This window comes from Oryctolagus cuniculus, chromosome 2 (genome assembly GCF_051225735.1).
Source record: "Oryctolagus cuniculus isolate XC-2025 breed Fujian yellow rabbit chromosome 2, ASM5122573v1, whole genome shotgun sequence".
NCBI classification, from domain to species: domain Eukaryota; kingdom Metazoa; phylum Chordata; class Mammalia; order Lagomorpha; family Leporidae; genus Oryctolagus; species Oryctolagus cuniculus.
This window is the reverse complement of record NC_142868.1, coordinates 182,369,462-182,384,833: the sequence shown is the minus strand read 5'-3', so window position 1 is coordinate 182,384,833 and position 15,372 is coordinate 182,369,462. Positions and strand designations below refer to the sequence as shown.

The window sequence follows — 15,372 nt, the reverse complement described above, 5'->3', positions numbered from 1 at the left end:
GGCGCCCACCTGCCAGCAACTCAGCCCAACCTGCTCCACCAACTCCACCAGCCAGGCCGCCTGCTCCCCGGCCCCAGCCCGTGGCTCCTCCTGTCCCCCCTGGGAGCGCCAGGTGCCACTGGCGCAGGGGCAGAGTGGGGCCTGGGACTCCCGAGCAGGGAGTAGGTGGGACAGCTCTGGCTCAGCACCTCGACAACTCGCGGGCAGGACCGCAGCTGCTGCAGGCCGGCGGGCACACTTGCTTCTTTTCAAGCACCGAGGGCTGGGTGATCCTCCCACCGGCCGGCCCGGCCGCCTCCCCGCCCCCGGTCTCCCCAGGGCTCCGTCCAGGAACCTACCCATAAGGCCAGGTGCAGCCCCTCTGCGGTCCGGCTCAGGTGTGAGCCCCGGCCCTGAAGCTCTGTAAGTAGCTGCCCGTCTGGGGGGAGGGGAAGGGGGCGATGGGGCTGGGGGTGGAGGGGGCCAGAGGGAGGGGGAGGGGGCGCTGGGGGGGAGGGAGGGAACATTTTCTTTGTCTAGAACTCCAGGTCACGTGGGCCCCGCTGGAGGGCCTGGTTGGCTGTGCGCGGGCCGGGGGAGGGGGCCGGCCTCCGACGCTGGCGCTGGGCCAGCCCCTCTCCTCCGGACCGAGGGGCGCGGGGCCGGGGGGCGAGGCCGGCCTCCGCCCGTTCCCAGGGCCCCCGCCCTGGCCGGGCTGTGGGGAGCGCCCCCTCCTGCGGGACCGGCCCGGGCCGCCCTGCCCCCCTCTCCCCGGCTCTGGAGGAGCTCGGCGCGGGGCGCCCGCTGGGGGCTGGGGGCCGGGGGCCAGGGGGCGGCGAGGCTCTCGCTGCGGGACCTGAGCGAACCGGGGCCCCGGCGGCGTAAGAAAATCGGAGGCTTCCGACGGCCTGCGAGCGCCTGCAGAAAGTTGTTAAAAAGTGAGTTTCTCAGAAGCACAACCAAAAAAAAAAAAAAAAAAAAAAAAAAAAGGAACGCTTACAGATAGGAGACGCAGCGCTCCAGGAAGACAGCAGAGCCGAGGCCACGGACTGAGGCCCCGGTGCCGAGACCGGGCGCGCGCCGGGACGGGTGTTGGGCAGGGGGGCGGGGGGGAGGATCCCGGACCCACTACAGGTGCTAGAGGGTGGCGCTTTGAGAACCTCTTGCGGGCCAGTTGCCCGGGGTCCTTAGGTCACTCCGGGTTTTCCCTGGACTTCTCCTCATTTGCAAGGGTAGGAGTGGGGGAGGGCGCCGGCTCAAACGTCCAGCAGTTCCTTCACTCCCGTCTGGAACATCTGCCATTACCAGGCCTGAGCCTGAGGGTGGAGCCTCCAGGTGCAGCCCCGGCCACTGCAGAGCACAGGCGCCCATCCCAGGGCGGACCCGCAGTCCCCACCCACAGCCCTCATCAGGTGGGCTGGAGCATCAGATAAGGAAACAGGCTGCTGGCTCTGCCCTCCAGGAGTTGAGGGATTCCACTAGACTTGGACAGATATGAAAAGATCACTGAAAAACAAACACGTGTAAAGATAACTGTGCCACAAAACACCCAGCAGATAGCCTAGCAGAAAATGGGTGGTGCGGTGATAAAAGAGGTTAAAGAGGTCAGTGCAGAGACCTGGAGGAGGTGGGAGGGGGCAGGAGGAAAACTCCCAGCACTGACAAGCAAACCCGAGGGACGCAGGGCCAGCTGTCAGGGCCGTCCTGGAGTGGGTTTCTAAGGAGACAAGAGGAAGGGATGTGTTACAGAGAAGCCTGGGCTCAGGCTGCAGGGTGAACTACAACAGGCACACCTGTCAGAAGAGCAAGACCTGAGTTCCGATTCTACCACCAGGATCCTGGCACTTAACCCCAAGAACTGCTTTGTCCTCTGCAACACAGAGTGATAACCTCAGCCTTGCAGGGCCCAGGAGGTGAGGTAACGCCCCAGGTGCCTGGCTCCCAGCTGCAGTCAGCAGTGAACAGCAGCTGGAACAGGCACTGGCAGGATGAGGTCAGGAGATGCACCAGAGGGCCCCGGCCCTCCTGGGGCTTTGCATGGCAGAGCCAGCAAACCATGAGCAGGGCGGAGGAACCCCCTGGGGGTGTACATACCTCCCCCACCCCAGCCCAACCTTCAACCCCGAAAGGCTGGGTGCAAGTGTGCAGGACATCCCCAGCCCTGAATGCTCCCTCTGGCCAGCTCCCAACCTTGAAGGAATGCAGTGTGACCTGCTCAGCCGCCTCTCTCACTGATAGCTCCTTAGCATCCAGGCCCTGTCATCCCACCACCCCAGCCCCAGCCCCCTCCACCCGGAAAAGGAAGTGTCTCTTCCCATGATCAGGTGGGGGGCTCAGCACCCAGGCGGCTGCTGGTCTTGGAGCTTCAGGACAGTACTGATGCCAGCATGTGCATCGGGGAACGTCCCAAGTACCCGGACCTGCTTGCCTTCTCTGGGCCTACACAGAGCAGCCTCTCTCTGGCCACCATCACACTTCTATTCTCATCCACGCGGGACTCCTATACTGGTGCTGGTTCCACTCCTAGCCTCTCCACTTCCGATCCAGCTCCCTGCTAATGAGCCTGGAAGGCCGTGGAGCATGGACCAAGTACCTGGCTGGGAGACCTGGATGAAACTCCTGGCTCCCGGCTTTGGCCTGGCCCGGCACCAGCCACTGTGGCCATTTGGGGAGAGAACCAGCAGATGAAGATTTGCTCTCTTTCTCTCTGCCTCTGCCTTTCAAATCAATAAATCTTTTAGAAAAACACACAGAGAGAAACAGGGCAGCCTTCAAAGACCCTCAGGCCGATGGCCTTGGTCCTCCTGAGAGGCTGGGGGGGGGTCTTCTGATTGAGATAAAGATAGCTCAGAATAGCAGCCTAGTGTCAGGTGTCAGGTCGAGAAGCCCTGTTCTCGGAACTGATAAAAGTCTGCTGAAAGGAGGAGCTGGATGAAAAGAAGGTCTGGGGGAGGCGGGAGCCTAGCAGAGGCGCTGGAGAGGAAGTGGCCTGCGCCCAGCGGGGAGGGCGGTGTGGAGGAGAGGCCGTGGCCGCCTGAGCCCCTGGAAACGCCCCTGAGAGACACCTGACTCTGCACCCCATCCCATATTCACCAGGCAAACTTCTGATTTTAATTACATCTTCCAGCGACTGATTCCAGCAAGTTGCCAGAAACAGCAGGACAGTGTCACAGTGTGGGAGTCAAGGACACGTCCTGTTAGCAACGTGGGTGTCCTCTGCAGAGTGCCATCCTAGTGTGTCCACTGGACTTCCCAGAACCACCCCCCCCCAAACTGGAGGAGCCCCTCGGCCGTGACACCGTGCCACAGAGCAGTGACGCCCGAGCTGCAGGTGGTAATGGCCGCTCCTGCCTGACCGGTTTTAGCTCAGAGGTCAGTGTCCTTGCTGAGCTTTGTCAGAATATCCAGCGCTGGAAGGGTGCGGGCGGACATGCTGCCGCCATCACACACGAGACTGCTGCCCCCTGGGCTCCTCTGCTCAAAAGCAGGAGATGCCACGGCCGCTATCAAGGACGCCTACAAAGCGGCGCATGGTGAAGTTGGCTGTGTGGGTTCTGCCACGCATGCATCCCCAGTGACCCCGTGACAGGGGTCTGCACCCAGACTTGTCTGCTCTGAACACCTGCCACCCCCAGCTCCGGAACATGCATGACGTTCAAGGCCCCCACAAACCCATCACGCGACCCACTCTCCACCCACTCGGTATTCCTCCCTCCGCGCTGCTGCCGCCAGCGAAAAATCCTCCCTGTCCTTTTATGCCATTTCACCAACGGCCTCCGCCAGCAAAGTTCCCCAGGCCTGCACTGCCCACTGGGGTGGCAAAACAGAAACAGAAACAAAATGCAGTTGTTGAGGGCCCCAGGTCACCTGCAGCTGGGGGCTGCTGTACCGGGCAGCCTGGGCGAGACACCCCCATCACTGCCCCCCACCCTGTGCTCCCCGACTGTCCCTGTCGTCTACTCTGACCCCTTCCTGCTCGTCCTGGCCCGGGCTTGTTGTAATCCTATTGTAGAAAAGTGACTGTGTCCCATCTTTCTCCTCCCCAAGATGAAGTGTCCCAGAGAACAGGGACTGGATCCGGTACGGCTTCACAGGGGAGTACCTCCCACTTCACACAGATTAAACGGAATGCAACCAAATCCCGGGAGCCTCACCCCCAGTCAGTGCCCAAACTCCAGGCTGGGGAACGGGCACCTGGCATAGCGCAAATCCTAAGAGCTGCCAAGAGCTGGGTCTGGGGCTCTCTGGAGAGGCCAGGAACCTTTCTTTTCCTGCTCTCCGCAATCCATATGGAGGTTGCAAGCAAATGACCAGGACCGGGCTGCTGGCAGCGAGGCTAAAAATAGCCACAGCATGGAGTTAGCAGGACTTGTTGCTAAGGAGACCAGTCGCAGAGAGAGCAACCAAGCAGGGAGAAGGTGTCAGACTGAACACAGGCCATGCTGGGTGGGGGGAGTCGCCCTGAGGGTGGCGGCCCCCAGCTCCCACCTCCAGGTGTGCAGCTCCTGACTAGTGCTCTGGGTGGGGCAGACGTCCCTGGCCCTCAGTAACTCATCTCCATGGAAACTGCCACGACTGGGGGGAAGTACCAGCCCCTGGAAAGGAGGCCTCTGCCTGGAGCTGGTTGTTATGGCAACACCCCTTCCTGTCATTCTCTCTCCAGGCTTCTCCTGAGGGGAAGGGGTGGGGCCTGGTCTTGGCTGAGCCCGAAGGACCAGGAAACACCGGCTTCCTGGCGGGACTGACCTGTGCGGGGCTCTCCAGAAGCGCCTGGGAGCCCAGAGGGGCACCCACCCCTGGCACAGGGCTGGGCCCCCTTACAGACCATCCCACCAGGAGAACCCCACAGCCACTTGGGTTCTGTATGAGGATCGATTGGCCACAGAGGATTCTTTTCTATACAAATTCTTGGGTGGGCCTGTGGCACAGCAGCTTCAGCGGCCCGGGACGCCAGCATCCCATCAGCAGGCTGGCTTGAGTGCCTGCTCCTCTGCTTCCAATCTAGCTTCCTGCTAATGCACCTGGGAGGTGCTGCTGCTAGCTCAGGTACTTGAGTTCCTCACCTCTATCCTGGGAGACAGGATAGCGCTCCTGGCTCCTGGCTTTGGCCTGGCCTTGCGCTGGCTGCTGTGTGCATTTGGGGAATGGACCAGTGGATGGGAGGTCTTTCTACATTTCAAATACATATGAATAAATAAATAAATTAAAATGCAGATTCTTAGGCCCTGCCTACATATGTAGATCCGGCAAGCCCAGAGTGGGGCCCAGGAAGCCATGACAGCCTTCTTAGATATCTCTGACCTTAGCTATGGGCGGGAACCACCGTGTGCACCAATGAGGAAACAGCCGGAGAGCGCCTGGGCCCACCTGAAGGCTCTGAGCCATTAAGGGAAGAGGAAGTGGTCTGGAGAGGGGGAGGAAGAAGGACATGGGTGCTCAGCGCCTGCCCATGTTGGGGATGAGTCGGTCCTGCTGCCATTGTCTGACGCTGGACTGGGCGCTCACCCGGAAGCCTCCACCAGCTGTCCCCTATGGCAGAAAGGGGAAGGCAGGGAGCTGGGGCGTCGGCAGCCCAGGCAGATAATTTGGGCTGAAAGAGAAACCATCCGCCTCCTGAAGCAAAGCAAGGGGTCGCCATGGCAACTGCAGAGCGCTGGCCTGGTTGGGCTCCGTGCCACGAGCCCAGACCTGGGCCCTGCTGCAGAGCATCCTCTGGGAGGCCATGGAGGGAGCAGTGCTCTGGCACCAGCCATGGGGCAGGTCGTCCGCCCCCCTCGCCAGCCCCCTCTCAGGGCCTGTTAGGAGCTGTGAGGCTGCCTCAGACACCCCGACTCCAGGATCTGTGAATCCTGAGCACCTGTGATGGTGCCACTGCGGGACGCCATGGGTTGGGAGGGGATGGTGATGCAAGAGAGGGGCCTCCGCGCTTCTGTTACTCACAGCCTAACTGTGTAGCCAAGGCCCACTGCACGTGAACCACGGGCCTCATTCAGCACATCACGCAATCAGACAGTAAAACCATGCAGTGAGGACGCCTGCTCCATGTGCCGAGAGAAACCGGGGGCGGCCAGCAGCAATGAAGCCAGGAAGACCAAGGGAGGCGAGAGGAGGTGAGCTAGCAGCGGGCAGCACTCCAGGGTTTTCCAACAGGAAGGGCCAGGTTTGGGGCAGCATCTGCAGGGGGAAGCACTTCTGGCAGATGACAGGAGGCCACACACACACCTGTTGCTGCAGGAGAGGGCACGGGCCTGCCTTTAGGAATACCCATCGAGGTACTCACGTGCCAGGTGGGCAAGCCACCTGCCTGAGGGGCAGCCTTCCCTCTGTCCCCACCTCTTCCCCCAGGCAGCCCTCGCTGGCTTCCTCAGCCCCTCCACTCCAGAAGGGAACAGGCTTGGAAGCCCCAGCCTGCCAGACCTGCCTTTGGACTTCTATGGCGTCACTGTGGCCTGCTGCCTCTCCCAGGGTCTGCTCCCCAAGGGGAGGGCTCCTCCATAAACCTAGCTCTCCATCCCCTAGCCCAGAGCTGCAGGGTCTGTGACAGCACTGGGAACAGAGGTGCCACCACAGAGGGGCCTCATGACCCCAGAGATCACACACCAGGAAAGGCAGGGTAGACGGGGCCAGGGGTGGGGCTGGGCAGGCTGCTTTAACCGATGACCAGGACTTAAATGGCCACTCGTGTTCCGTGGATCCCACGGGTTTCCCAACCTGCCCATGGGACCGCAAATACTGCTGAGCCTCACAGATAAGATCTGCACCCTGCGGAGGCAGGAGGGGCCCTCTGGCAAGCCTGCTCTCCAGAAGGCATCCACGCTGTCCCTTTGCTTGGTAAATAGGACCCCAGAGTTAATTCCATCCTGGGGTGGGGTATGAGGAGCCTGGCAACCTGGAAAACCTGCACTGCTTCCCCTTCCCCCACCCCCTCCAGGCTGCAGGGGTCCAAGGGAGGGGCCTTTGGGACCACCATTCAGATTCAGGCAGCAGGTGCTCTCAGGTTTCAGGGTCCAGGGACCAGCAATGCTATTGCTGAAAACAGCAGGAGCCGGCCATCTCCATCCCAAAGGGGAAATTTAAATTCCTTTCCGGTCCTCTCCCCCACCCAGGCTCCCACTGTTCCCCGGGTCCCTCCTTCCTCAGCTTCTCACTCTAGGCCGGAGTTACTGCCACCAGGGCTGAACATCTCAATCACCTGGGACACCTGAGAGGTGACCCGGGCTGGGCCCGCCACTAACGCCCCGCTGGGATCCCTTGGGCCCAGGCAGCCGTGTCCCCGGGTGACCCCAGCATGCAGCCGGACCCCCAGCAGGCGACATAGTAAATACACCCGGCGCGTCCTTTGGGGATTCTCTTCTGTACCAGATTTTGTTTCCGTCTAACCTGAAACTCCGTGGGTGGTTTTCAAACTTCAGAAAGCCCCACACCCACCTGGGGCAGCGGGGTGGGAGGGATCAGATTTCCCAGGTTTCAGCAGCTCCAGAGCAGGCCCTGGAGCCCAGAAATGCCTTTCCAGGCACTGCCCTGCCGGGGTCACTGCCCTGACAGCGTCTTTGCCAGTAGGAAACAAGTTCAACCCACTTTTCCCTTCTTTGCTTTCTGCGCCACAGAGCTGTCTTTCACATAGCACCTGGAGTCAGGGACCAGGGGCGGAGGTGCTTTCCCTGTTGCTGTTCCGTCCATCTGGGCTGAGAGTAGAAACATGTGCACTGCCACCCTCCCCTGACCACAGGGGAGGGGTCCTCACCCAGCGATGGCAGGTAGGGAAAGGGGAAAACCTACCCCACGCCCCTCGTGGTTAGCAGGGGGGAGAGGAGGGGAAGGGGGGCCCACAGGGACCTGATGGCAGGCAGTGAGGAGGGGGCTCTGTCCTGCCCCGGACCTGGAAATCCTCCCAGATGCTGACCCAGTGTCCAGATGCCCCTCGCCCTCGCCCTCCCGTCCTGTGGGTGGCAGCTGCTCTGGGCTCTGAGCTTCTATGTCCCTGTCTCTTGCCTGCACAGCCCCTCCTCTGGGATCCAGACCCACCTTCTGAGCTGCCCACTAACCCTCTCTCCGTGGACACCAGCCCTCTGGCTGCTCAAAAGCAGCTTGTCCAAATTCAAAAGCCTGCCCCAGGGCAATGAGGCACAGCTACTGCTTACACACTGGAGTGGCAGACTTGGATGGAGTTCCTGCTCCTGTCTTTGGCCTGGCCCAGCCCCGGCCATTGCAGCCACTTGGGGAATGAACCAGTGGACGGAAGGTCTCTCTTGCTGTCACTCTGCCTTTCAAATAAATTAATAAATTTCTTTTCTTTAAAAAAAAAAAACTCACCCATCTTAGGAGAGTATCTTCATGACCTTGTGGTAGGTAGAGAATTCTTAAGAGTTACACATACATACAGTGCCCCCCCAAAAAAGTCAGTTTGGACTATATTAAAATTCAAAGCTTCTGCTCATCAAAATACACCCTGAAGAAAATGAAGAATCAAGGGCCAGTGTTGTGGCTTAGTAGCTTGGGCCCACCTGTGATGCCAGCATCCCATACAGGGGCCGGTTCAAGTCTTGGCTGCTCTACTTCTGATCCTGTTGCCTGCTGATGTGTCAGGGAAAGCAGTGCAAGATGGCCCAGGTAGACCCAGACGGAGTTCCAGGCTCCTGGCTTCAGCCTGGCTGTTGTGGCCATTTGGGGGGTGAGCCAAGGGAAAGAAGAGTGCGTGTGCTCTCTCTCGCTCTTTCTAATGAATCAATCTTAAAAAAGAAAAAGGTTTCTAATGAATCAATCTTAAAAAAGAAAAAGGAAGAAAGTCTCACCTCTAGCCTCCTGCCCCAAACCTGCTCTTCCTCCAAGATTCCCCGTCTTGGCTCCCAAGTGTCAAGAGGGCTTCTCCCTTCCCTCCAGCAGGGGCGAGTTCCAGAACTCTTTCAAGTCTGCCTCTATTGCCTGGGCCCTGCCCGGGCCCCTCACAGCAGTGCCAAGCTGCAGTCGTCCCCCCCACCCCCACCGGGGCAGGAAGGCCCGCGCCACTCTGCACTCTGAAGCTTCCCTTGCCCACAGTCTTCCCAACTCCTCGGCCTCAGAGGTGCCTTTCCCTGAAAACACCTTCCTCCCCCTTTATACGGATGGAAAACCCCAAAGGCTCCCCCCACCGCCCCGGGGCGGGGGCAGCTCCCTCACCCTCCCAGGGGCACACAGCAAGTCCCCCGGGCACGCCCCCGCAGCTGGCCTCCTCTCCGCCAGCACAGCTTGGCGGCCTTGTCTCTGAAGCCAACAGCACAGCAGCCATGATGTTGTCTCTCCTGCGGTCGGCCTCAGAGAAAGGGCCATGGGGACGCGTCCCAGAGTTGACCCAAATCCACCAGACAGCCCCTTGGGGAGCGCCACTCCAGCGTCCTGCGGGACTGCTTTGACCCTGGGCCTCAGGACCCCGCCCCGCTGTGCCCGTCCCCCACCAGCCTGCCCTGGCCATGCTTCTACAACAGCCCCCACCCACACGGTCACGGCCCACCTCTGCCAGGGAGGGAGAGGTCCCAGGCAAGAGTCAGACTCGCCCTTAAATTCACTTCCGTCGTGTCCAGAAAATGTCAGAGCATGGTGGTATCTTTTTTTTTTTTTCATTTTTACTTATCCATTTTTATTTGTTTGAAAGGCAGAGAGAGAGAGACAGAGATCTTTCATCTGCTGTTTCACACCCAATTGCCCACAACCCCACAACAGCCAGAGCTGCGTCAGGCAAAAACCAGGAGCCAGGAACTCCATCCTGGTTCTCCACGCAGCTGGCAGGGCCTCGGGACTTGAGTTATCACCACCACCTGCTGCATTTCCTCGGAAGCTGACAGAAAGCAGAGGTGGGACTCAATCCTGGGCTCCTGGATTCAGGATCTGGGAGTCCCAAGGGCTGCCCCCTTGCTGGTGTCTTAAAGACCATTTAAAGCGGCTGATTTAAATAATGAATGAATGGTCCCATGCTGGATGGAAACTATCAGTGAGGGGCGGATCTGGGGTTTGGTGGCCCAGCCAGAATCGCACAAATGCCTGGCGTGTCAGACAGTGGGCACGCTTCCCAACGTCAGCTTCTCAGTGATGGACTCAAGCCCCTTCCCCATGCCCAGGTGTGGATATGAAAATGAGCGCCCTATCTACCTGTCCCATTTGGGCATAAGCAACAGAGGAGGAAGTGGGACGGCAGACAGGAAGGGAGAGGAAACCCAGCCTCCAGCACCAAACAAGTGTGTTGTGCAGACATCTGTTCTGTTGTTTCCGAGGCAGAGAGCGAGAGCGAGAGCGGGAGAATGAGCTCCGGTCTGCTGGTATGCTCCTCACACTCCCACAACAAGGGGGCCAGCACTGTGGCGCTGCCTGTGAGCAGAATCTCATGTGTCAGCTAGAGTCCTGGCGGCTCCACTTCCGATCCAGCTCTCTGCTGTGGCCTGGGGAAGCAGCAGAAGATGGCTCAAGTGCCTGGGCCCTTGCACCCACGTGGGAGACCCGGATGGAGTTCCAGGCTCCTGGCTTCTGCCTGGCCAGCCCTGGCTGTTGCAGCCATTTGGGGAGTGAATTGGGAGATAGAGGATCTCTCTTTCTCTCTGTAACTCTGCCTTTCAAATAAGTGAATAAAATATTTTAAAAAAAGCTCCCACAACAGGCCTGGCAGAAGGCAAGCGGTGGGGACTCAGCCCGGGTCTCAGCCCAGTTCACAGCTGCTTCTCGGGCTCTGCACCAGCAGGGAGCTGGAGACAGGCTGAACCCAGGGACTCCAGTGTGGGACTCCCGCATCCTAACTGGCATCTTAACACCAGGCGAAATGTCTGCCCTATTTTTTTTTTTTTTTTAGGATTTATTTACTTATTTGAGAGAGAGAGTTACAGAGAGGGAGACAGAGAGAGAGATCCTCCATCCCTTGGTTCACCCCAAATGGCTACACAGCTGGAGCTGGGCCAACCCAAAGCCAGGAGCCAGGAGCTTCTTCTGGGTCTCCCACATGGGTGCACGGGTCCAAGGACTTAGGCCATCTTCTGCTGCTTTCCCAGGCTATACCAGAGAGCTGGATCAGAAGTGGAGCAGCTGGGACTCAAACTGGTACCCACAGGGGATGCTGGTGCCACAGGCAGAGGCTTAACCTACCATACCACAGCACCAGCCCCACTTCCCTGAAATTCTTAAAAAGCAGTTCTGACAAGGATGTTTTGCGTATATGGCACGTGGCGTGTAAGAATTCACTCGGCCCTCTGGAATTTACAATGGTCCTGCATGTAGTACAGCCGGCAAAGGGAGCCACAGACATGACTCCCCTTCCTTCCCCTGCCCCCCATATGAAATTTTAGAATCTCTGGGGTCATCTAGTCTCTGCCTGTCACATTACAAACCAAGACACTACAGTGCAGAGAAGAGAGAGAGCCCCTCGTCAGGAGCAGAAGCTGAGACCAGACACCAGTCCTCGCAAATCTCATTCCGACATTCTCTTAATCCAATTTCATGGCAGCATGCGTTCGGCCACGAGAACACAACAGGGCAAGGGCAAGGGCAAGGCTCAGGCCCAAGTGGTGAGGCAGGAAGGGCTGGCCAGGAGCACCTGCAGCCAGGAGCAGGGTTGGTGGCTGGCCGGCCGGCCTCTCTTCTGAAACTGGGCTTCAATTCCACAGCCACTGAAGACTGGAAGCCCAGTCATTTGGGTGCAACACAGATGCAGCCGAGGATGGGAGAGCAGCTGTGCCCAGTGCACCTGGCCGTTAGGTTATCCCCGTGGCTCTTAGTTTCTGGAGGGTGAATAGGGCGAGAACTACTTATAGACACAGCGCAGAAGCATCTTGGCAGTTGCGCCTGCTGGCAAGGAGCTGCTCTGCGGCCGAGCTTCCCCCGGGGCAGGCTGCTGGGGTCAGCTAGGGGCTCCTGCCCCCCACCCCGCCCCATCACACGCTCACTTATTTTTTCACGGCTGAGAAGTGCGGGCTGTCCGAGGGGCCATTCTCCATGACCCCAGCACACTGCAGTGTGCAAACAGCATAGCTGAGCACAGGTCCCTGGGGAGCGCCTTCGTGACAATTTTCACAGCTGATGGCAAACGCCAACCCTGGAAGTGCCCCTTGATTACCAGCTGTCGCAGGGGCACCTGTGCGGTGCAGCTGCTTCTGGGAAAAAAGCACTGGCTGGGCCTGCTGCAGAAGCCGCTGTCTCCTCCCAGGGCGAGGGGACTGAGGCAACCCTGCGGGAGCTCAGGTGCCAGCGAGCAAGGAGTCTCCTGTCGCTGCTACCCTTGCTGATAACGCGGTCCCCTCTGCACAAGCCCAGGAGGTCGCGCCCTGTCCGCCTTCTTCCCAAGGCCCCAGCCCCAGGCTCCACAGCAGGAGGTGGCCAGGCGGACATTCCCAGGCCTGCTTCTCACGGTGGGCGGACACCAGGGCTCATAAAGCCACGGGAAGCAACATTTGCTCCCAGAAGCAGCCGCACAAATGGCCAACAAACATACGGCAAGACGTTCAATGCCACTGAAAGTCCTAAGGAGATGCCACCTTCCCGTCCGTTCGACTGGCAAAATCCTCACCTTGGCCAAGGTGGGAGCCATTGTACAGCCTGGGCACAGGACATCCGCTGGCGCTGCCCTCCGCAGAGGAAGATTCGCCAAAATTCAGGGGCTCTTCACCGCAGGCTTTCTCCCTCTCAGTATCCATCTCAGAGCAATACAGCCACACCAAGGGGCACAGCCCGGGACGCGCCCGCCACAGTGCTTGGACAGCAGGGTGGCCCACCAACGAGAGACTGGCTGAGACCGTGGTAATCCATGTGGGGCAATAGGATAGTAATTACGTGGCTACAGTGCCCAGACTTATTGTAAGTGAAAAACCAACTGTAAAACGAAACTACAGTGTGGTTCCATTTATGTAACAGGGGAAAAAAAACTGTGAAACAAAATTATATATTTATACACACAGAGATAGAAGGATAGAAAAAGTAGTGACATATCCGTCACACTGTAGCATCAAGTACCTCTGGGGGAGAAATTAAAATCGTGTGTGTAGGGGGATGGATTTTGTTTTTTAAGATTTATGTATTTGAAAGGCAGAGTAACAGAGGGGGAAAGACAGAATCTGCTGGTTCGTTCCCCAAATGGCTGCAACTGCAAAGGCCGGACCAAGCTGAAGGCAGAAGCTAGAACTCCACCCAGGTTCTCTCACATGGGTGGCAGGGGCTCAGGAACTCGAGCCATCACCTGCCTCCCAGGGTGCATATGAGCAGGAAGCTGGAACCAGAAGCAGAGCAGGGACTCCAACCCAGGCACTCGGAGATGGGACGCAGGTGTATCCCAAGCAGTGTCGTAACTCCTGCACACTGAACACCAGCCTGCGTGCGAGGAGCCTGAGTGTTGCGTGCGGCCTCATTAATCCACAGGGCTCTGAGCTTAGGCTAGGTTAGCCACTCGGCACACCAGCCCTGGGGACAGAAGCGTCCAGAGTGCCTGCACTGAACAAGCTCAGGTCGGCCAAAAGCAGAAAACAAACTGGCTCTGTGGCTCTGTGCCCAGAGACCAGCGGATGGCCACGTCCGCCCACAGGGGAAGGCATCTGTGCGGTGGGCTGCGGCCCCGCGCCAATCAGCGGGACCTGACTTAGGCAGTGTCTGAAGCCGCCTCCAAAGGCTACAGTGCACACGAAGGCTTTGCTACTTGGGGTGCGGGGACCCCAGGATACTGCAGCCCTAGTGACTCATTTTCATCACCATGTGACACTCCTCAAGCTTCCTGTAAGTGCAGGGTCCCTGTCTTCAAGCCAGGTGCCGGGAGGAGAACAGGTACTGGCATGGCCCCTGCCTCGCAGTCCTGGGCAGTCTGGGCAGGGTGGGGAGGGTAGGAGGAAGCCGCAACAGCAATGGGCCATCATGGCATCCCCAGACCACAGGCCGTGGTGCAGCCTGGGAGGTGCAGGCCCCCAGCAGACAGATGGCCGGCCCGAGGCCTCTGCACCTGCCTTGCCTGCCTCACAGTGGGGGCAGGGATGAGCCAGTAGCTGGGGAGAAGCCCTTCCGGAAGCTACAGCCCCACGCAGGACTGCCTGTCCTCATGATGACCACGAGGAAGAGGAGTGCAGGATCAGCCCCTTCCCACCCCACCCCACCCCCCGGCAAGGTGAGCCGTCCCACCCCCACACAGGCCCAGCGAGGACAGCGGGGACACGGGGTTGATAGGAATCCAGCATCACGTAACCTCGGGAACCTGTCCACACCCGGCTCCTGCTGTCCCGCAGGCACGCCTGTCAGCGCTATGGAAAAAGCACCTCACAGCGCAGGGCCCGGGGCCTTGTCACAGTGGAAACCCAAGGCCCAGGCTCCTTCGTTTACCAACCTCCCAACTGCTCAGCCGCCCAGCGGCCAGCTACCACCTGTCCCCTGCCCAACACTGGGTCAGCCACGACAGAGAAGACACGATTAGCACAGAGGAAATCGCTGGTGAAAGTACCCCACAACATGAGCAGTAATTCAAGGGGGTTAGAAAGGTCAGGGGGAGAGTGGGCTGGAGGAAGCCTAGAGAACTTTCTGGATGAGGCAGCAGCTCTTGGCCTCCTCCCTGGAGGGTGGTGAGGGGAGAGCACAGAGGGAGCGCAGGCAGGGCGGACGGAAGGAGCTTGGTGAGGGGAATGGAGACCTCATGGAGAGCTGTGGGGTGTGTGCGTGTGTGGGCCCACAGGACTGAAGCCTGGAGAGACAGCCAGAGGGCTATCCGACGACACCGGGGTGGGGGGACAGCAGGGAGCTGGTGCACGCTCCCAGGGCTATCCGACGACACCGGGTGGGGAGGGCCCCACCGCGCCTGGTCAGGATTAAAGTACCCCACATCCAGAGGAGGATGAACGAACAGGTGCAGGGCACAGAAGCGAGCGACAGAGGTCACCAGCTCAGAGGAATGTCCCGTCTGCCCCATCTACCTACTCTAAATTTCACTCATTTTGGAGTATTCAAAGTCTTACTAAATCTGGGGTGGGGTGGAAAACCCAGGGAGGCAGGGAAGTAGACAGCAGCCCCCCTCAGTAACGAGGTCTGAAGGACAAGGCAGTCGAGAGGGAAGGGGGTGCACGCGGGGACGGTGTGTGAGGCAGGAAGGTCCCAGGCGGAGCCGCAGACTGGAGGAAGGGGCAGGCGCAGCCCGGCTCAGGTGCACCTTTGCACAGCCACGCCTCCTGCTTCTCTCTGCCTGCACCTGCCCACACGGAACTGCCACCCCCGAAAAGGCCATGCTGGCTTGTGCCTCAGGACCTTGGCACAGGCTGCACACCTCCTTCTGAAATGTCTCCCCTCTCCCCTTCCCTGAATTCCAGCTCTTCCATTAAAAGCCAAAGCCACCTCTTGGACCACCAGGAGAAATCGGTCTTAGCCCTGTGCAAGGCCACGTTCCTTCTGCAGGCACCGTGGGCCCCGAGCCTGTCA

At 59.4% G+C, this 15,372-nt stretch overlaps 1 protein-coding gene across 10 annotated transcripts in view; it reads right to left on the bottom strand.

Annotated features, from left to right (window-relative positions):
• DNMT3A (DNA methyltransferase 3 alpha) overlaps window positions 1–15,372 on the bottom strand; it is a 91,884-nt gene that overhangs the window by 16,169 nt on the left and 60,343 nt on the right. Inside the window, exon 1 of one of the 10 annotated variants that reach the window (XM_051840866.3) lies at window positions 339–462. The exons of 4 other annotated variants lie outside the window; for them this stretch is intronic. Coding sequence is in view for 1 of the 6 variants with exons in the window: in XM_051840877.3 (XP_051696837.1) it covers window positions 339–342 (4 nt within the window). In the remaining 5 variants the exon portion in view is untranslated. Of the gene's footprint in view, window positions 1–9; window positions 143–188; window positions 318–338; window positions 463–15,372 lie in introns of those variants that run through there. 5 more of the 10 variants (XM_051840877.3, XM_089326731.1, XM_089326729.1 and 2 more) reach the window with 5 other exon arrangements.